General features: G+C 44.5%; 1 protein-coding gene and 1 long non-coding RNA gene across 5 annotated transcripts in view; one reads left to right on the forward strand and one right to left on the reverse strand.

Moving 5' to 3' along the window:
- The window catches only part of SLX4 (SLX4 structure-specific endonuclease subunit), a 36,587-nt gene extending 16,867 nt beyond the window's left edge, over window positions 1-19,720 (reverse strand). For 2 of the 4 annotated variants that reach the window (XM_073362753.1, XM_073362751.1), the window contains exons 1-7: window positions 19,625-19,720; window positions 7,824-8,525; window positions 6,691-6,939; window positions 4,710-4,887; window positions 3,615-3,830; window positions 2,087-2,304; window positions 769-1,082 (exon numbers count right to left, since the gene is read on the reverse strand). In XM_073362753.1, the coding sequence (XP_073218854.1) occupies window positions 769-1,082; window positions 2,087-2,304; window positions 3,615-3,830; window positions 4,710-4,887; window positions 6,691-6,939; window positions 7,824-8,193 (1,545 nt within the window). In that variant the 5' untranslated portion in view covers window positions 8,194-8,525; window positions 19,625-19,720. Of the gene's footprint in view, window positions 1-768; window positions 1,083-2,086; window positions 2,305-3,614; window positions 4,090-4,709; window positions 4,888-6,690; window positions 6,940-7,823; window positions 8,526-10,148; window positions 10,782-19,624 lie in introns of those variants that run through there. The other 2 variants (XM_073362752.1, XM_073362754.1) reach the window with 2 other exon arrangements.
- Window positions 630-5,212, forward strand: LOC140918419 (uncharacterized). The gene is made up of 3 exons (XR_012161181.1): window positions 630-785; window positions 2,175-2,512; window positions 3,377-5,212. It is a non-coding gene; the product is annotated as an uncharacterized lncRNA (long non-coding RNA).
- Window positions 19,721-20,695: the final 975 nt, after the last annotated feature.

The raw sequence follows: 20,695 nt of genomic DNA on the forward strand, positions 1-20,695 counted from the left end.
ATTTTCCCTCTTGGAGAGTAAGTGTGAAAAAAGACAGAACTCTGAAGGAGTCCTATCAATGTTTACACTGAATGAAGTGCAATGAAAGAGGCGGGAGATCTGTGAAAAAAACAGTCTGTGATTGTGTAATTAAAGAGTGTACCATAAAGCATATGCACGAGGGGACAGAGTTAAGTTTGCACGAGCAACCTCAGATTTGGCAAAGCCTGATGTTTGAATGCTTCACTTTGCAACCTTAATTTACTTGGGCCATACTCTTTGTATGGAATACTAACAAATGTCCTCAAAACACAGGTGCAACTTAATTCCTATCTAGTCAAGTACTGTATATGGATTAGGAAATAGATATAGCAGGTGGTGAGCATGCCAGAGCCAATCAAAGAACCAGGAACTCTCTGGGCCGCAGCAATGCAGGAGGCAAACATACACCTAAACTGGGGTCAAAATGACTGGTTAAGATTTCCTTATCTAATTACCCTCTATCACTGCACAGCTTCTTTTTCTGAAATGTAAAAGAAAGAGACTCTAAACAGACGGGCAGGTTCCTTTGCTTTCAGTTCTAAAAGCAGATGTACACAGTCAGACCACAAGAGGGCAGTGGTGGAAACTGGAAGGGTAAACACGCAGTGCCAATGAGTGTGCAGACTCAGGAGGGCGGCAGGGCCCCAGAGCAAAGGAGCACAACTGCAAGTGTGAAAGAAAGAAGGTGGAAGGGACAAGCCACTGGTGAGAATAAGTAATAGAGGAAAGAACAGAAGGATTCCTCACCTGCACAGGTTTCCAAGGTAAAATAGGAGGGGTTAATCCCACTGCATAGAAGGACTCTGGGACACAGGGTCCCGTCAAAGTACTATACTCCCACAAAATGCAGCGCTGTTCTTTGGGCAAAGATAGAAGCCAGGCTGCCTTCCTAGGCTCCTCCTCCAAAATCCTGCTGGCAGGGAGCGGAGGGGTGCTCGGGAACTCCACCTCCTCTGTTAATAGCATGGCCATCCGGTTTTGGATCCGTTTATGGGCTGTCTCTGGATCTTGAAGTAACAATGGAGGAGGAGTGAGGGGGGTGTTCTTACGCCTTTTTTTCTCTATAAAAAAAAAAGTGTAGAATAGAACATGCAAGCTCCTCTGAGAGCTGAAGACAGGGAACATGAATTGCAGCTCACAGGCCAAATGGGGCTCACAGAGCTCCACAACACCTGCAGCTGCCTTCATTTTTAATACAGAGCAACAACCCCCTTGAAACTACAGCTCCCACTTTCATCATATGCAATCTCTCTATTTTACTGAAGTTATGGGCATCTTCCAGGTTCATGGCAAGATGCCAATGCAGCTTTTGGTTGCCTGTCCCTGCCGCAGGAAAACAGCGCAGCATCTTGCAGCCACTGTCACTGTCTCTTTGTGACTAGATGCCCAACACCAGGTCCCCAACTCCACACAACTGCCGTTCACCAATCTCTGTGCCTTACTAGCTTGCTTTCTCCACTGCCAGGCTCTTCTGCATTCCCCAACGCAGCTGTGAGCTCAGTAACTGGAGCCTTGGCAGGATGATGCTAAGAATTAGAGCACACTCCTGAAGAGTATCTTTACCCTCCTTATTTTCCAGACAACTTGCTTTCTTTCAAAATATTTATTGCATGAAGCATAAGCAAGGCATGCAACCCCCACTATCCATTCTCCATCACATGTCCATCACAGCCGCAACATGGAGCACAGGTAAGGTTGGGTGAGCAGCGTGATTCAGGTTGGATGATAACGAGTAATGCAGAGGACGTGGCAGTGGAAAAATGGAGTGACCCCTTAGCTGTTCATTTCTACACTGTACAAAAAAAAAAGTCTACAAATTTCAAAACTCCCAACAACAGAAAGAAAGTGTAAGACTACAAGGGGACTCCACTGAAACTCACTGACGACCAGGAATCCCTTTTAACTAAGTTTTGTGTAGGAATTATATATTGCGTTAGAAACTGACATGAGATATAAGCAGGGTTGTCATACGTACAAACCACTTAGGTTTTAATCCAGGATATACTGTGTTACATTGCTCTAAAAACACTGCCAGCCACTGACACTAAAACACTTCAATAGGTACCTGCTCCAGGCTTCCACTTGATCTGCAAAGCACTCTCCAGTTTAATGCTTGTTACCGATTTTGCTTCCTCCTGCCTTATTTGCTCCAGCAGAGATCGTGACATTGCCATGGCAACCAGAAGATCCTCATCGGTGGTCTCCACCTTGGATGTCTTCTGCTTTTTCTTTGACTCCTTCTCTTTGGAGGAGCCTTTTCGCTTTGACCTACCTAGCTGATTGCTGAAATGTAAGAATGCAGCATGACACACAAGTTAACTGCAACTGGATCAGAGACAAGGAGCACTCCACATCAGCTGTTCTAATCACTTAGGTAGATTCCCATTTCCAGGATAAGGGGAAAACATTCACAGTAAACTACTCTTGAACAGAGGGAAGCATTTATCATCATCTGTGGACCCTTAGAGCAATCTGGAGACTGTTTGAAAGGGTAAGTGGCACTTAAACCGAGAATTGTGAGTTCAATCCTTGAGGGGGCCATTTAGGGATCTGGGGCAAAAATTGGGGATTGGTCCTGCTTGAGCAGGAGGTTGTACTAGATGATCTCCTGAGGTCCCTTCCAATCCTGATATTCTATGATTCTATGATGCAGACTGGAAACCTGATTCGGTTTCTAATTGACTGATCTGCCCTTTTTAAGGATGATCATTAGGACTATCCTCTTAGAAAGAAAATCACCCAGGCATGGGAAACCTCAATTTCACTATCTAGGAGGTTAAGAGAAGGGCAGGGAGGACGCCACTGAAGCAAAACATAGAAGCGTGTTACACAGTACCAGAAGCTGGCTGTAAGTGCTTCACAGCTGCTTCTGGAATCTTGTGTTTGCAATTCTGCCTTTTAAGTCCCACATCCTTTAAAACTTGGTGCCATAGAACAGCAAAAAACAAGTCAATGTGGGGCAAAAAGCCCAAACACCAAAAAGTGCTCTGCCATTTCCAACTTGGCTGGGGGGACAGGAATCAGCTTCTCCCCAACCCAATGGGACTAACAGACTTTCCGCGTATTGAATTTAGTAGTCAGCCAGTGTTTGATTTACTATATAGACACTACTTGAGGCACTTGCTCAGAGAAAAGTCTGTTCCACCTAGCCCCCATTCTCAGAATAAATTTTTATACATCCAATTCTTATGCGTATTCCCTCTTCATGTCTAGGTACAAAATGTTCCTAAGCTCCAGTCTGTCTAATAAACTCCAATGGACCATTCAGTTTAATTTTCATAATTACCTCAGCTAGTGTAAACACCTCAGCCAAGTCAATGCAAGACTAATCCCTGTTTTGCCCCTCTCTTCTTAGCCATTAGCCCCTCCACCCTATTGATCATCTTGGTTGCCCTACTGTGCTCTCACCAACTGAACTGCAGCTTTCTTCAACTACGGTGCTGAAGCTGGCTCCTGTCCGATTCCTCCTGGTTTCAGAGCCCACACAGTGTGTGCACTTACCCTGGCTCTACAAACTGGTTTCATGGACATGGAGTTAGTGCTTCTCTCAATCAAAAGGATGCTATTAGCATCGCTTATTTGCTCCAGCTCACCTGGGTGTTACAGGGAGCCCATCACTCAGGGCCAATGCCTGTGATTGCACTGCCTGGAGAAGCAACTGCGGAGGGACCTCCATCTTGACAGCACAGCGTTTCAAGTGACTGGCTCGGCTTTTGGGTGTATGGAACTGCTTCCCACAGATGGGGCAATCAGGGATCTGTGGGTTGCTGGAAGAGGGTGCCTGTGACTTCTCCATCTCATCCAGACACCTGCAGGAAAACAGTAGAGTTTGCTCTTAAAAGTATTTTAAACTCTGCTCACACTAACACTTTTAAACCACATTAAAGAAGAACTGGAGTAATCAGCTCTAATGCCTGAAACAACCAAAGCAACACTCCCTAAAGAAGTGTGTGTTACATATTATACACTGTTACCTAGCAGCTCTGTGTTCTTGGGGAACCAGGGTACAGTATCCAGCCTGTCTGATTCACAAAAGACCTCCTCCCTCTACCCCCACCCCCTCAGCTTGAACCAAAGCCGATCAGAAGAAAGATTTACAAAAAGCAATGAAAAGGCAGTGGAAGACACACCTAAACCCCTGGGACAAGGGTGACAGGATTAAGGAAACTCCCCCAGCCTCATCTGCATCAAAGATGGGACAGGGAGGCACCTCCATTAGTTAGCATACAGAATGGAGAACAGAGATTCCAAGGCAAGAACAGCACTGAACTGTGGGACCAGAAAAGCAGGGAAGCACTGCATGATGGGGGAATCTCTGCTCCAGATGTTAATGAACCCACGCCTGCACACACCCAGCTCAGTAGTATCAGACCAATTCTAGTAATAAATCCTTTATTGGTATCCAAAATACTGAAGCTGCCTAGTTGCATTGTGAGCTCCCTCAAAGAAACACCACCTATAGCCAGGAATAATTAGTTCCTATTGAACAAAACAACTTTGTGCTACAGGACAAAGAATTCAGTCCACGCTGTGACCCTCACAACAGGTTATATTTACTTACATCTTCAACGTTAAATTTACTCTGACACAACCTCAGCTTTTATCCTTTTCTACAGTAGTTAGGCTGGCTGAGTCTCTAGTCTAGGAGCCCAGGGGAGAGAGGGCAATAATAAACACTGGCCTTTCACCTGTTAACATGCTGCTCCCGTCGTGTTGCATTCATGGCTGAGAGGTCCTTCTGACAGATCTGACAAAAAAATAAGCCTGCCTCTTCCAGACTTCCAGGTACTTCTTCTTTGAGCTCCTGCTGGAGGGCCACTGCCAGGGCAACATCTGGCTCCTTCGCAGGCAGATCCGGAGTGGTCACTAGGGTGAAGGAAAGATCTTCTCAGAGACAGCACTAAGCATTTTTATAAAAGGCTTGAACCTGTTATATTCAGTTAGTTTATTGAATTGGATACTTAAAAAGAAAATGTGAACTTTCTCTAGCACCTTTCATTCTAAAGGGTCTCAAAGTGCATTGCAAACTACACACCCAGCATCGCTGAAATGCAGCCACTTCTGGGGTGGATGGTGGCAATCAGCACACCACTATACAATACAGCAGAAGCGAGCAGTGGTGCAAGGAGGGCGGTCTGGTCCAGTCTGCCAGTAAGATATTTATAGCTGGTACGCTGTACCAGAAAGACAGAGAAGGAGCAGAAAGTAGGGCAGCTCCTCTGGCGCGGCTGTATCATCCCCACCTGTAACACCACCCTGCTCCACACACCTTTGTCTAGTGTCTCCTGTCTGGGGCTGTAGGCAGTCCTGCCAGAGGGCAGGGCTGAGGGCGGTATGGGTACTGCCGTGCCAGAGGACCTGCCGGCGTGGGACCAACGTTCCACTCCTTTCGCCGCTGCGGTTCCCGGGAGAGCCCTAAACTGCAGGGCTCTCCCAGGAAGGTCAGTGGCAAAAGGAGCAGAATGTGCAGCTCCTCTGGCACGGCTATACCGCCCCCAGCCCTTGCACGTAGCTACATGCCTGTTTCTCCTCTCCGGGGTCTGTAAAGGACAGGGCTGGGGACGGTACAGCCGCACCGGAGGAGCTGCTGGTGTGGGGCTGCCAGGGCTCCTTTTGCCACTGCAGTTCCCAGGAGAGCCCTGCCATTCAGGGCTCTCCCGGGAACAGCAGTGGCAAAAGGAGCAGAACCCCAAGCTGGCAGCTCCTCTGACATGGCTGTTCCGACCCAGCCTTACCCCCCGAGCCTTGCCCTCCAGCAGAGCTGCTGTACAGACCCCAGACAGGACTCAGGAGGAACGGCTGCGTGGAAGGCCTGGGGGCGGTTCAGCCACGCTGGAAGAGCTGCTGGCGGGGGGCTGCCCAGTGGCCCCACGTTCTGCGGCTTTCGCTGCTGCGGTTCTGGAGAGCTCTCTAGTTCAGAAGTCTGTGGCGCAGCAGAAGGAGGACAGGGCCCCCCCACCCCTCCCCAAGGTAACGTGGGATGAATCATGGAGAGAGAGAGAGCGCAGGGGTCTGGGCTGGGGGCAGGTCACATGTGCAGGTCACATGTCCCCCCCTTTAGCTGGTGCAACGTATTAGTGAGAAATGAATTCTATTTGCACCACTGGAGGAGATGGGGAACTTTGGCTAGGGTCACTAGGGCAAACCATGGCTCTTACATGAAGGCCAAGGAGATTTTTAATGTCCACACAGAGCCAAGATGACCTTAGTTTTCAAAGATTCAGTTTATCTACAATGATATGGACCTCCTTGAAAAAATGCTTTGAGATCTACTGATGAAAGCTCTATATAAGAGTTAGCTGTTATCATTATTGTTACACTGGAAGGACGAAAGAGTGAACTGATCCTGTTGGGATTTGAATCTGTGCTTCCAAGAAATTTATTTCAAACAGGATACTTAGATCATCATCCCCTTTAGGATCTAAAAGCCTGTTACAGACATTAACTAAGCCACACAACAGCCCTGTGAGGCAGGTATTGTTGGCCTCATTTTACAGATGGGGAAAGTGAGACACACAGAGATTAACGGATTTATCCAAGGCCACATAATGAGCCAGTGGCAGAGCTGGAAATAAAATCCAGGACTCCTGAAGCTGACTCCCAGTCTGGCACTCTAACCACTAGACAACAGTCCCTGTATGTTTAGGATAGATTGCAAGAGACATATACCATTTCCTGGCTGGTGGTTCTCCTGGCTCACATCAGGGATGTTTCCATCTGTTACTGTCTCTGGCAAGATGCTGCCCAGGGTGTGTTTCAGTTGTTTTGGTTCCACTCTCTTAAACTGCTGCATCCTCTCCAGCACCAGCTCTGCTACCCGCAGCCTGGTTCCTGAGATCTGGTGCATCTTTGCAGGGGATGAGGTGGAGGTTGCTGGTTCTGCAGCAGCAGCAAAGGATGATCTGCGCTTGCCACTGCCTGGTGGGGAAAAAAGCAGTCCTAATAACTGTCCCATCTGGGGCTTTGCAAATCTGCATTAAACACCCAGCTAACAGGCCAGATGAGAGGTTTTTCAGAGAAGCCTCCTTTTACAGCAGCCTGAGAGATTCTTGATTTTGGAGTATGCTGATTCTGAGTGGACTGGATGCACAATCTGCTTAGCTACTGAGTTTCACCCCATAACAATAATCATACCTAGCTCTTCTACAGCACTTATCATCAGTAGATCTCCAAGTGCTTTACCAAGGAGGTCAGTGTCATCAACCTCATTTTACAGATGTGGAAACTGAGGCACTGAGCAGTGACATGTCTGGCCCCAGGTCATGCAGCAGGTCAGTTGCAGAGCTGGGAATAGGACTCAGATCTCCTGAATTCCAGTCCATGTGCTATCCATTGGGCCACACCAACTCCCAACCAGCACTCTAGGATCTGACTTCCAACCTCTACCAATGATGGGGCCTGAGAGATGCTGAGCAGTAGGGGTGAAGGGTTTCTGGAGAGGAGAAATAGGGAGCAGCAGGCAGAAGGAGTTGCCAGGGCAACACCTCACTGCAGCCTTGGCTGCTTTGGGGAACCCTCCATTCTCTGTGCTTCACCTGACCGAGGGAGACCTCTCCTATCTGACAGCACTGTTAAAGAACAGTTACTAGGAACAGTCAAAGGTGTCAGACTAACGAGTTGAATACTGTCTAATGCACTGTCTAATGCAAAATGCACCCTCTGTGCCATCCTAACTGCCTGGTACCCCTCTCGGGTGGAGTTTAGAAAAGTTCCACTGAACAGGAGAGTCCTTCCAGCCCCAGGCTATTTTCCATTAGAAACATTTCAGAGTGAGGGAAGGAGACAGAGGTTGGAGATGTTACCTGCCAGGCTGTTCTGGTTACAGTTTGGTGCCACAGCATACAACTGAATGGCAGAAGGAGGATCTCCATTTCCTTCTCCCAGTGGAGGCCCATCATTTCCACAGGCTGTAGCTTCACCTTCTGGTTCATGCCCCAATGCCTGCTCATTGGGGTTCGTGCACCCTGGCAAGCCCACTCTCTTTCCAACAGAGGAGTCATGCTGGCTTTTGCTCTTAGCAGCTGACTTGTTCTTTTTTAATTTGCTTTTTGTTACAGTGCTCCTTGTCCCGCTCTGAACCTTCCTCCCTCCCTCGGCATCTCCAGCCTTTTTCCTGACCCTGCTCAATAGGTTAGCACAGAGTTCTTTAAAATCATTGTCCAGCTCATCCATCAGCCACCAGCCTCAAGACACTCAGCTTGGCTTCAGTGTGATGGAGCATGTGGGAGTACTGGACTGGGACAGCAGGGTCAGCACAGATCTGCCTCCTTTGATGACCTAGTCCTCATTGTGCCTTCCACCATCCCGGAGATCTGCACACTCTGGATTCCAACAAGATCAACAGTGGGCACGTTTCTGGCTGGTCCAATATTTCGCCCTCTATAATTACAACTTAGCCATTAAGTCTAGTACAATCTTCAAGGAGTCCATTTGATATCATTCATATTTAGGGGACTTCCTTGCTCTTTGCGAAGAAGGCTTTGCGAGGAGCTTTATCACAGCAGCTAAACAAAAGAGATAAAAAAAAGAGTGTAAATGAAGGATGGTCTGGAATAAGGTGGAGCTTTGAGGATCAGTGCAGGAAAACCCTGAATAGATAAGGTATATAACTGACACAAAGTATGATCAACCACTGAACTGCCAACAGACACAGGGCGTGTTAGGAGGTGAGACAAGCATTTCAAAGTAGGTCCCTGACATTAGGCACAATTATCACATACACAGAAGCATGTTTCCTACTTTATGAATGGGCTGGAGCTCAGGACTTAAGAGTGACTTTAAAAAAAAAAAAAAAAAAAAGTTCTGGAAGTGAATGCCAGGGAGTGGAACTAAAACCACACACACACTTCAGATTGAACACCTATGCCGTCGTAGTGTGAAATTCAGGTTTTTGTCAGAGCACCTTTTAATAGGATGCCCTGACATGGATAAGGCTTTTTCTGCTCCTGGTCTGTGTCTGGGAACAACCCCACTATACATAGTCAAACCAACATCCCTTCCCTTTCCACTCTCTCTATACACAGATACTTACTGCTGTCTGATCACTTTTAGTGTTTGCTGTGGTCATTGCTGGTAAACACTGCCTTGCAGGGCCTGAGGAAGGTTCACTCAGCAAACCAGACACTGGCCACTCTACAAAGTTCCATCAAAGTACAGAGACTAAATAATCTGAGGTTTCAGAGTAGCAGCCTTGTTAGTCTGTATCCGCAAAAAGAAAAGGAGGACTTGTGGCACCTTAGAGACTAACAAATTTATTTACAATAAATCTGAGAACGTTTTAAAAAATATCAACAAATATTGTTGTTTTTGTGGATACAGACTAACAGGGCTACCCCTCTGATACTTAAGAAAAAAACTTTAATCTCTCTGAGTTATAGTAAACATAACACACTACTCAGGGGTTACCTGGATAGACATGTCCAGATGGAAATTGATCAAACCCCAAGTGATATTACAGCTAGATCTCTATTCTTAGACTGACTTCTTCCTAGTCCCAGAATATGGTATGGGCATGATTCATTTACAAGAGGTTTTATATTGCTCCCAATTCCTACTACTGAGCGTTTCACTTGGAATGGCAGCAGTCACTGTTCAGTTTCTCCAGCAAAACTCTGGGCACCAAAAGAGTCAAAATGCAGGAAAAACACAAGATGGATTGTTTTCTCAAATGGCTTGGCTTCAGACACACAAGGCGAAGGAATGCTGGTTACACACTTTATGGGTCAGCCTCTCCTATAAGCAATGACAGATGTTAATGGATATTTTTCTTTCAACAGTCTCCCAAACCTGTAGAGATTTTGCTGTGAATCTTAGATTAATTTCTTATGAGAGAGAAACAGATTTTTTTTTTTTGTATCTAGTTCATTAAATTTATTTTCCTGGACAGAGTCTTGAGGCAGTTGTCACGACAAATTGACCACATTCTTCTAAGTAAAAGACAGCATAGAGAGAGAAACTGAATCTTCAGCCTCTAAGTTTCTACACAGTCCTCACAGCCAAACTAGTGCTGTCACATTACTTAATGGTGACTTTCAAATACTGTACTTTGAAACAAATCCAGCACTTCTTTGTTTACTGTATGTGTTCAATGTGAGATGGGCAAAGCACAAAACTGATGTAGAACTTACTTTTTATATTACTTCTTTTTCAGGTCTCAAAGTCTGGATTTGCAGGCTCTTGGTCATGCACTGTGCTGATAGTATCACATGAAACTTGGGGCTTGTCTTCACAAGAACACGCAGAAAATTAATCCAAATGAAAAAGGTGTGAATTTAAAGTGGATTAGTTAAATTGCATTAAATCCCTGCATGTTTTCTGATTCACTTCCAAAGTGAATTAAGATAAATCAAATTAATGCTGCTTTAAATCTGAATAAGAGTGTCCACACAGGGGTCCAATGCAGTTTAACTAATCCATTTTTAAAAAATTATTCAGATTAACTTTCCTGAGTATTCCCATGTAGACAAGCCCTTAGAAATCCTTGGGCATTGGCTTAAAAGGGAAGGGAAGTATTGCTTCTTCACAACACTTCATGGGTTTACAAAGTGCTTCTTTTAAATAACATATGCTCTTCCCCTATTGGATCAAAAAATCTTTCAAAGCCACCCAAACTAGCAAAATAAAATAAAAACACCATCACTTAGACCACCTAGGTGCCAACTCTATGATCCAGGTGGGTCCTGTGACTGATCTCCCATCACTAGGGTAGTGCATGCTGGGATGTCATACAAAATGGGACCAATAAAGGTGGATGTTGGGACCTGGAAAAATATGGGGGGAAAAGGTAAGAGTTAATTATGTTCTGAGTGCCTCTCTCACCTAGGCTATTTGACAGACAGGGAACACAACTCTAAAGGTGCTAGATTTTTCAAAGAATTTGCCATCTCCTTTAAATAGTGTAAATTATTTAAAATTGTCTGTGAGATCAGCTATAAGGGTCTCAGGGATTTGAAGGTTCAGCTGCTTTAGGCTTTCTTTTTTCCAAGTAGTGAAGTACTCTATGGAAATTATGACTACAAAAAGAAAGTGAACCAAGAGCCCTTCTCAAGAGGAAAAGCATGAAAAAGTCAGTGAGCAAATCTACTGGAAGAGAAAGAAAACTAGACACCACAAAAATAATAATTATTATTAATAAAAATACTTTATTTCTCTATTTACTCCTGAAATAGATGACTTCTTGTCTCATTGGAACATAGGAATTCTGACATTGGATCTAGTCCAGTATTCTGTCTCCAACAGAGGGCCAGATGCTTCAAAGGATGGTACATGAAATCATGCAGTAGGCAGATGTGGAATAATCTGCACCCCACATTAAATCTCATCCTAATCCCTAATGATTATCTTAAACCCAGAACCATGAAATTTAATATCCCTTCCAAAATGTGTAAGCGGTAATGACAACAACTCTGGATATTCTTGTTACCTATATAATATCCAATCCCTCTTTGAATCTTGCTAAATTTTTGGACTCACTGACATCCTGTGGCAATGAATTCCCCAATTTAATTAGGTGCTGTGTGAAAAAGTATTTCTTTTTATCACTTCTGACTTCACCAGGTTTTAATTTAAAACCCTGTAAGGTGTTCAAGTAGGGTGGTCACCAACAGTGCTCCCTCTAATTTTTTCCACACATGTGTGTGATGAATTTTGTTATGTGCACCAATATGGAGGTGATGTGTGATGGGACCAAGGGGTTCGGAGTGTGGGAGGGGGCCCAGGGCTGGGGCAGAGGGTAGGGGTGCAGGGGTGTGAGGCCTCCAGGAGGGGGTGTGGGCTTTGGGGTGAGGCCAGGGATGAGCGGCTCAGGCTGGGGCAGAGGGTTGGGATGCAGGCTCTGGGGTGGGGCAGGGGATGAGGAGTTCAGGGCTGGGGCAGAAGGTTGGGGTGGCGGGGTGAGGGCCCTGGCTGGGGGTGTGGGCTCTGGGGTGGGGGTGAGGATGAGGGTCTCGAGGTACAGGCTGTCCCAGGGCCACAGTGGGGAGAGAGGACTCCCCCCCAGCAGCACCTGGGCTGGGGGGAGAGGCGCATCTCCCCTGGCCATGGCAGGTCCGGGACTGAGTTGGGGCCGAGGAAGGGGCGCCCCACCCCCAGCAGGTTCAGGCTGCGGCTGGGTTCAGGCCGATGGAGGGGTGCTCCTACCCTGGCTGTTCCGGGCAGGGGCTAGATTCGGGCCGGGGGAGGGATATCCCTCCCCCAGCAGGTCCCAGCCAGGCGGGTTCGCTGAGTGTCCGTATGGCGCTTAATAGGCTGCTGCGCAGCCACCCAGCTGTGCAGCTTACAGGGAACTTAGGTCACCAACAAATCCACAAAATACCTGGTATTCTGGTACTGGTGCATGAGATCATGTCAGTGGAGGCTAAGCGGCACACTCTTCAAAATTGCTTCCTCCACATGTGACACTGGACAAAGGTTTTATAGTACTACCAGACAGGGAACAAACCACACAAAAACTTAAGACCAGAAGCTTAAAAATCAGACAAATGGCCTGTCTATGTCCAAGTAATTTATATTTTCCCCTCCTATGTGCATTCCTTTGCATTTATCAACCTTTAACTTCATGTGCCATTGTGTTGCCCATTAACCCAGCTGGATTGGGATCTTTCTGAATTTCCTCACTGGCCTGTCTGGTCCTGACTAACCTAAATAATGTTGTGTCATCTGGAAAATCTTATTACCTCACTGCTCTCCTCTCTGTCTGGATCATTAATATACATACACCGGACCTAGTATCGAACCCTGAGTCCTACTGTTAACTTTTTGCCTTGATGAAAATTGACCACTTATTTCTACTCTTTGTATCCTGTCTCCTAGTCAGTTTCTGATCTATGACAATACTTTGCTTCTCACACCATAACTACTTAACTTCAGAGTGGATTGATTTAAATCAAAGTGATCTGAATCACCAATTTTAATCAGTATTTAAATCAGCAATCAGGAAACCTTGATTTAACTCATTGATTTTTAATCTTGTTTTGCTTTTGTACTTTTTAGTTACTTTCCTAAAGAAAGGTTGATTCTCACTGGTTGGTAACCATTATCACATGTTGATTTGCAACTAAATATAGCCTCTACACTAAATTTGGTCCTTCTTTTTGATAACCAGGAGGATACACTATATCTATACACATTTATTTAAATTACACAGCTCAACTCCCATTTATTCAGATTCTTAGCATTTATATTTTTTATTATATTAGAAAATGATGAACGATAGATTTCTTATTTACTAGATGATTAATTTTTCACTTGTGATTTGTGTCAAGTTCTATTTGGATGGAAATTGAAGTTCAATTAAAAATGCACCAAAACAGCATTTAAAAAAATAATAAATAAAATTATCTTAAATGTTCTGGACACATAAGGAAAAAAATATATCATAATATATTTTGCATTTAAAATTAACTGATTTACTAAGCAAAACAAGTATTATCTGTAGTTAGTGAACTGAACTGATTGTTTCCAGTCACCCTGTCCATCAAGATTTTAGAACTAGTAGAGTTGGTTTTCTCCTACCTACTTTTTATTCATAAGTTGGAAGAGGAAAACAAGCTTTCCTGCTTTTTCAGCTCCCATTCAGTTTCTCAACTTTGAATGAATTAGTCATTGACCTAAACTAACTGAATATACTGATATGAAAAGAATATTCTCTCTGCACCTGCAGAAGAGGAGGCTGCTGCTGTCAAAGACTAGTTTAGCACTTCAACAAACTCTGGTTCCAGATGCTCAACCAGTGAGTACCACCAATTCAGGGGTCTGACTTTCTTTAAAACTTAGCAGCAAACATGTACTGCTTACCATTATTTTTTTATTTTAATTTGATTTTAATAGTTTATAAGTTTCGGACTTAATATAACTTATCAATTTCAAATTTAACTATGTTTATTTAAAAAATAAATAAACTTGTATTTAACTTAAATTTTAAAATGCCAAGTTAAATACAAAAAATATTTTTATCCATCCTGCTTAGCTTCTTTAGCATCTTCCTGTGAGAGACATTGTCAAAAGCCCTTTGAAAGTCTAAGTAAACTATGTTGACTGGTTTTCCTTTATCCACTACTTTCCTGACATGTTCAAAGTATTCAAAAGGTTAGTGAGACATGATTTTCCTTTGCAGAAACCATGCTGATTTGACCCTCACATTACGATTTTCCACAGGTTTTATCATTATATTTTTAAATATCATTTCAACCAATTTACGAGGTACAAATGCAAGGCTTACTAGTCTGTAACTCCCCAGCTCACCCTTATAATCTTTTTTTTAAATAACGTAAAACATTTCCTACCCTCTAATCCTCTGGTGCAGTAGCTGTTTTTAATGAGACTGAACATTTTTTCCTAGCAGCTCGGTTCCCTCAGGACTCTTTGATGCACCATCTAGGCCTGGTGACTTATTGTCTTTAAATCATCAATTTGTTCCAGGATCTCTTCTTCAGTCATCTCATCTTTATCATCAGAAAAGTGCAGGTCTGGGATAGATATCTTCCTGAAACCTCCTCTGTATTCTGTAGACACCTGTTTTCTACCTTGCTACTAAATACACTTCCATGACCATTATTCATGAAGGCCTCATTCTCAAAGATCCGGATTCTGCCACCCTTACTGATAAATAATATGTTACTCTGTGATTATTCCTTAATTTGAACAGGATTACCTGGGGAATAAAGCATGAAACATCAGTAAGGGTGGCAAAATCAGACCCTTTAAAAATTAAGGGTCTGATTCTGACATCATTATTTGTTGTTCCCTTGAGGAGATAGTGCAGATTACACCATCCTACAGAGAGCCATGCTGGTTCCATATGCCCACGGCTCCATCAGCAGCACAGCTTTGAAGGAGAGTGCGTATTCTGATGTGGGATGCAGAGAACTGGGAGCAACTGATACATTTGCAGTGCCTGACACTGAAGAGCAGGAGACCCAGACTCAAATCACAGTCTGTGTGACAGCCATAGCTTGGACTGCTAAAAAAGCAGCTCACCCATGTCTGGGGGAGTGCATCATCTCACTCAAGAGCAGATCAATAAAGTATTGGCACTGATGGTCCCTCAAGGGTGGCCATAATTTAAGGAGGTCCCAAGGGATAGGGTCTAAGTAGCGGGAAGGTTGGAGGCGCCTCATTCTTCAAAAATTAAATTAAATGTTTCTTTTTTCCATATGCAGGTTTCTAATTATAGAAAGTTCCCAATGAAGAGTTGCTCCATGCTGCTGTGCTGGCACCATAAATATTACTTCCCCTCCCTTGAAGGCTAGTTACAAAAGATCTGGAAGGTTGGTAGCAGAGTCTTCAATCAAGCCAGTCAAAACACAGCATGGGGAAAGAATTGGTGTTTGTGCTGGAAACCACATAGAAAGAGACAGACCCCCTGGCATATTTCCAACCCAAATACTGCAACTAAAAACTTTCCTACAGTCCTCATTACTTCCCATTCCTGCTGGAAAGAAACTCACAAATACAAAGCAGGCCTTCCTGAGGAGCAGAGACCCCTATGCCTCTCACACACCTTCCCTCATGCAGTCTCTGTCTATCCAGTTCTACACAGGTTCTTATACCATGCTCGTCACAGTGGTATCTCCAGCACATGCACTTATCTGTAAACACAGTATGACAGACTCACTATATTGCTGGACTGTCCACAAGGTATGGCTTCTCTATGGCCCTGGGTGAGCAGAAAACATCTCAATGTGCAATGACAATCAAAAAAGCTAAAAGAATATTAGGAAAGGGATCGATAAGAAAATATCATAATGCCACTACAGAAATCCATAATATGCCCACACCTTGAATACAGCATGCAGATTTGGTCATCCCATCCCAAAAAAGATATATCAGAATTGAAAAAGGTACAGAAAAGAGCAACAAAAATGAGGACTGTTCATCTTAGAAAAAAGATGACTAAGGTAGGATATGATAAAGGTCTACAAAATAATTAATGGTGTGGAGAAAGTGAATAGGGAAGTGTTATTTACCCCTTCTCATAACACAAGAACCAGGGGTCCCTTAATTTCATTAAGTACTTCTTAACACAACGCACAGTCAACCTCTGGAACTTATTGCCAGGGGATGTTGTGAAGGTCAAAACTATAACTGGCTTCAAAAAAGATCATGGTGGATAGGTCCATCAATGGCTATTAACTCAGATGGCCAGAGGTGTCACTAAACCACTCACTGCTAAAAGCTGGGACTGGATCACAGGAAATGTATCACTTGATAATTGCCCTGTTCTGTTCATTCCCTCTGAAGCATCTGGCACTGACAACTGTTGGAAGACAGGATACGGGGACAAATGGATCAGTCATTGGTCTGACCCAGCATAGCTATTCTTATGTTCTTATGAATCCATGTGCAAGTGCAACCACAAAATACCATCAGTACCACATTCAAGTCAAATAGCTTTAAGAAGTAATTAATAACCTCACCTGCTCATCAAGCTGACCAAGTCTATTAAAAATAGACTTGCTGATTTGGTTCATTGCTCCCAAAATGTATTTTTACATTTCTCTCAAGTAAACTACTTTTTCTCTTACTAACTTAAGTTCCAGACCACTCTGTATCCCATTGCAATGTTACTTACCATTGTTACACACCCCATCTGAATGCTATTGTTAAGCTCTGATATCATACAAACAATTTCAGTTTAGAACAGGAATTCCCACTTATTTCCATTCTGCAGACTACTGCAAAAGAACAAGAGACCATCTCACAGACTTTCATTTGAAATGCTCTGATGCCTGCTTCTCAAAAATATTAATTCTACAAACCATAAACAAGGGCTTTGCACACACCTGAAACATAGTTTGAGATTGAGTCGTCTAGAACAAAGTATTTAATCATAGCATCCTGTTTATGTTGCTGTACCGTATCACTAGGCACTTCCACTGGATATCCCTATTATCACATATGGCTAGGGCTGGGGGGGAAAATCATATGTAAAAGGACCTGTGGTCTATTTTTCTTGGACTCTAAAGCTGATCTTTAAAAAGTTTCTAGATGTTTCAATAACAAAGATACATCTTTGTAAAGAGCATTGTGTCCTAATAACCAGCATGCAAAAAACTACCTCCAGCCGATCACCAGCAGCAGGCAGCTAAGGTGGAAACTTACCTATCCCCACTCCATGGATCTCAATGAGATCTGAACTTCAATCCCACTTGGGACTTTTTCAGTGCTAAAGCAATGACCGCACCCACCTGGAGACATGAGATTTTCTAACATCTGTACAATGTCCAGCACAATGGGGCCCCAATTAGGACTAGGGCCTTTGAGTATTATCATAATATATGTATTTACTCATGATAATAATAAAGTCCCTGCAAACACTTGTGCTTAACTTTACTACCATGAGTAGCCCACTGAAGTCAATTCAACTACCTGTGATAGTAATAATAAATCATAATAAGACCTAGCTTTTATATAGCACTTTTCATCAATAGATCCTGAAGCACTTTACAAAAGATGTCAGTATCATTAACTGCATTTTACAGATGAGGAAACTGAAGCATAAAGTGGGGGAAGGTGACTTGCCCAAGGGCACACACTAGGCCAGTAGCACAGTAACCCTAAGCTGGAAATAAAGTTGAGCATGAGAATGTTTGCAGGCTCAAAGCCAACACTTTGTCTTAAACCAGTGCCTCTCAAGCTATCTGATGTGGGGGACCGGCAATTTTATTCCCACAATGTGCGCACAGACCGGCGGCCGATGGCCTGTGGACCGGCACCGGCCCACAGACCACCACTTTGAGTAGCACTGTCTTAAACCACCACACCCTCTGCTTTTCCACCCAGGATGAGCTCTTTCTGTACCCAGTCCCTTCTGTCCTTGAAAGCGAAAGGCAGATTTCCACTTTGCTGCCTTGAAGAAGCTGCAGAGAGAGTCCTCAACTGCTGAATCCCCAGGTAATGTGGCCTGAGTGAACGTGCATTACCTATTTTTAAGGAACAGCACAAGTGAGTGAAGTAGCAAACCATGAATTTGATTACTATAAATATCTGTAACCATAAGACAGTGCTGCAATAGCTTAAGGAAAAATCCACGCAATTTTTAACAATATCCCACATTTTAATTTTTACTGCAAATTCCTAAAGGCATTTATTATTTCATCTCTGCACCGCTTGGTTATGTGTAGAATCTGCATGAAAGGCCTGATTCACCTCTCTTGCCTGTTTAATTCTACTGAAGTCAACGGAGTTATTTCTGATATATACTGATAAGAGAGGAGAAGCAAGCCCTAGATATGGCAATTGTTTTGGCTTCACTTTAGTAATATAAATTTAATTTTTAGTGAATTTAATCCTAGGGATAGATGCCACACTGAATACTGAAATCTTCAATCCACAGAACAATTACTACAGAATATAGGAGTTGCCACCTGGATTGGTCCCGAGATCCATCCAGTATGATATGCTGTCCCTAACAATGGCCAGTACCAGATGCTTCAGAGAAAGATGCATGAAACCACTCAGTATGAAGATATGGGATTATCTGCCCCCATGAAGACCTCACCATAATCCCTAATAGTTAGAGGTTGGTTTGAGCACTGAAGCATTTTCATCTCTCTTTCAAAATTTGTTACCATTATCTATTGTAACTATGAATGGTCTTGTTATCCATATAAATGCTCAATCTCTCTTTGAATTTTGCTAATGTTACGGCCTCAAAGACAACCTGTGGCAATGAGTTCCACAGTATAATTACACCTGTGAAATTTTTTTACATTTGCCATAATTTAATTCCATTGATATCCCTTTGTTCCTGTGTTGGAAGACAGGGAGAATGGAAACTCCTGATCTAGATTCTATATACCAGTAATTATTTGATAGACTTTTATCATGTACTATCACAATCCACTTAGAAAAGAGATGAGCATTTTAAAAGGTATAATAAAAAGAGAATAATTTAACAGTGGCTTTACTCTTTCTTTTAAAGGGCATTTATTCACCAAATCCCATACTGTAATATGTTTACTCCACAATTCCAGTTAGATGTTTTGCCACTTTTTAAAATCCATGAAAATCAGACTGAATTGTATAGCAATGTTTCCCATTGCCCTAAATACGAGTTACAGATAACTTTATCTATGCTTAAAAAAAAGAAAGTGAGCTAGTATTGTTTATGCTCCCCTGAACCAGCGTTTGTCCTTCGTCCCTTTCTAGGCCGTGGGAGGTAGGAAAGGTTTAAGGTGATCAGGCCAGCTCGACTTTCTGCAGGTATACTAGCTACAGAAAGGAGGAGGTAACACTGGTAGGCGTGGAATGCACATTAGGAAATCTTAACCCGCGCAGTGCTGTGTCAAGTGCCTCATCTGCTGGCGGGCAGAGGCTGCCCGTCGAGTTGTCACTAGTCTTGCCCCATTTCCCAGCAGGTGCTGGGGAGACATCATGCTGCTGGGTAACACAGTGATGATGGTACGATGACATCAAAGCAGCACAGCCTGACGTGACCATGGTATAACGGCACAGTAGTGACATCACCTATACGTGCTGATGTCACGGAACAAGCAGTGGTGTCAGGGCTGTCAGGGCAATAGGAAACCTCCCCCCAAGGTGCAGGCAGGGCCCCCCCCTCCCGCTACACCGGCTCTCCCCGGCCTCCCTTGGCCCCTCTGACCTCTGCTGGTAGGGGCGGGCTCCATCCGCTCCGCACCCCTTGGGGCAAACAGCCAGGCGGCAACAAATTCCGTCCGAGGCGCATGCGCGCATGATCTGGCACGCATGCGTAGAACACACGGTGGCGGTTGCCCGTGAACACTAGAGCGCTTTCCGTCGCCTTGTCCCTTTGCGCATGCGTAAAGCATACCGGCACGTCACAAGGCCCACCTCCCAAACGTGTTTCTGTAAGCATGCGCAAAGCCACACCTGTGTGCCCTGTTGGGCATGCTCGGGAAGAGCTAGGCAGGGGAGGGGCCACAGTGGTGGCGGCGGCGGCCGTTTGTCAGTCACGTGAGAGGGGGCCCGGCCCGGCCCGGCCCGGGCAGGGGCTCCGCGCTCGGCTCTTGCCAGTCACGGGAGGCGGGGCCGCTTCGCCCGCCCCAGGCTCGCGGCTCCTGGTGCTGGAGCGCTCAGCTGCCCGGCGGCGCACCTGTCCTCGTGCCCTGGGCAGGCGGGGTCGTCGCAGCAGGAAGTGGCCCTGGGTCCGGAAAGGAGGGAAGTTCGGCTTTGTCTGCGCTACCGCTTTTGTTGGTCAGGGGTGTGAAAAAACCAGCCCCCTGATGGACATAAGTTTCACCAACAAACGTGCAGGTGTGTGGTGTAGGGGCTCTCGTGCCAGCATCGCTCCCGCCGCTGGTTGGAGGTGGTTTAATTAAGTCAGCAGGAGAGCTCTCGCCTGCCAGCAAAGAGCAGTTACCCATGAGACAAGGTCTGTAGTGTAGACACAGCCCTAGAGGGAACTTGCCCTATCTGTAGTTACCCGTGCAGGGAAAATGGAGTACTCGCTTCCCTTCGCCGAGCCCTGTGATCTGACAATAAGGAATCTCATTACTAGCCCAATAACTGAAAAGAAAAGAAATACCCCTTGTACAATATAGTCTCAGCAGCTGGGTAGCTCACTGTCACAGGAAGATTATTTTAACACCAATGATAATTATGCATACTAAAACAAGGGTAATCTTTCAATGGAAGTTACGAGCCTAAATACCTTTGAAGATCTGGGCCTGAGTGGCTTTGTTGAATGTAAACC

This window comes from Lepidochelys kempii, chromosome 10, assembly GCF_965140265.1.
Source record: "Lepidochelys kempii isolate rLepKem1 chromosome 10, rLepKem1.hap2, whole genome shotgun sequence".
NCBI lineage: Eukaryota > Metazoa > Chordata > Testudines > Cheloniidae > Lepidochelys > Lepidochelys kempii.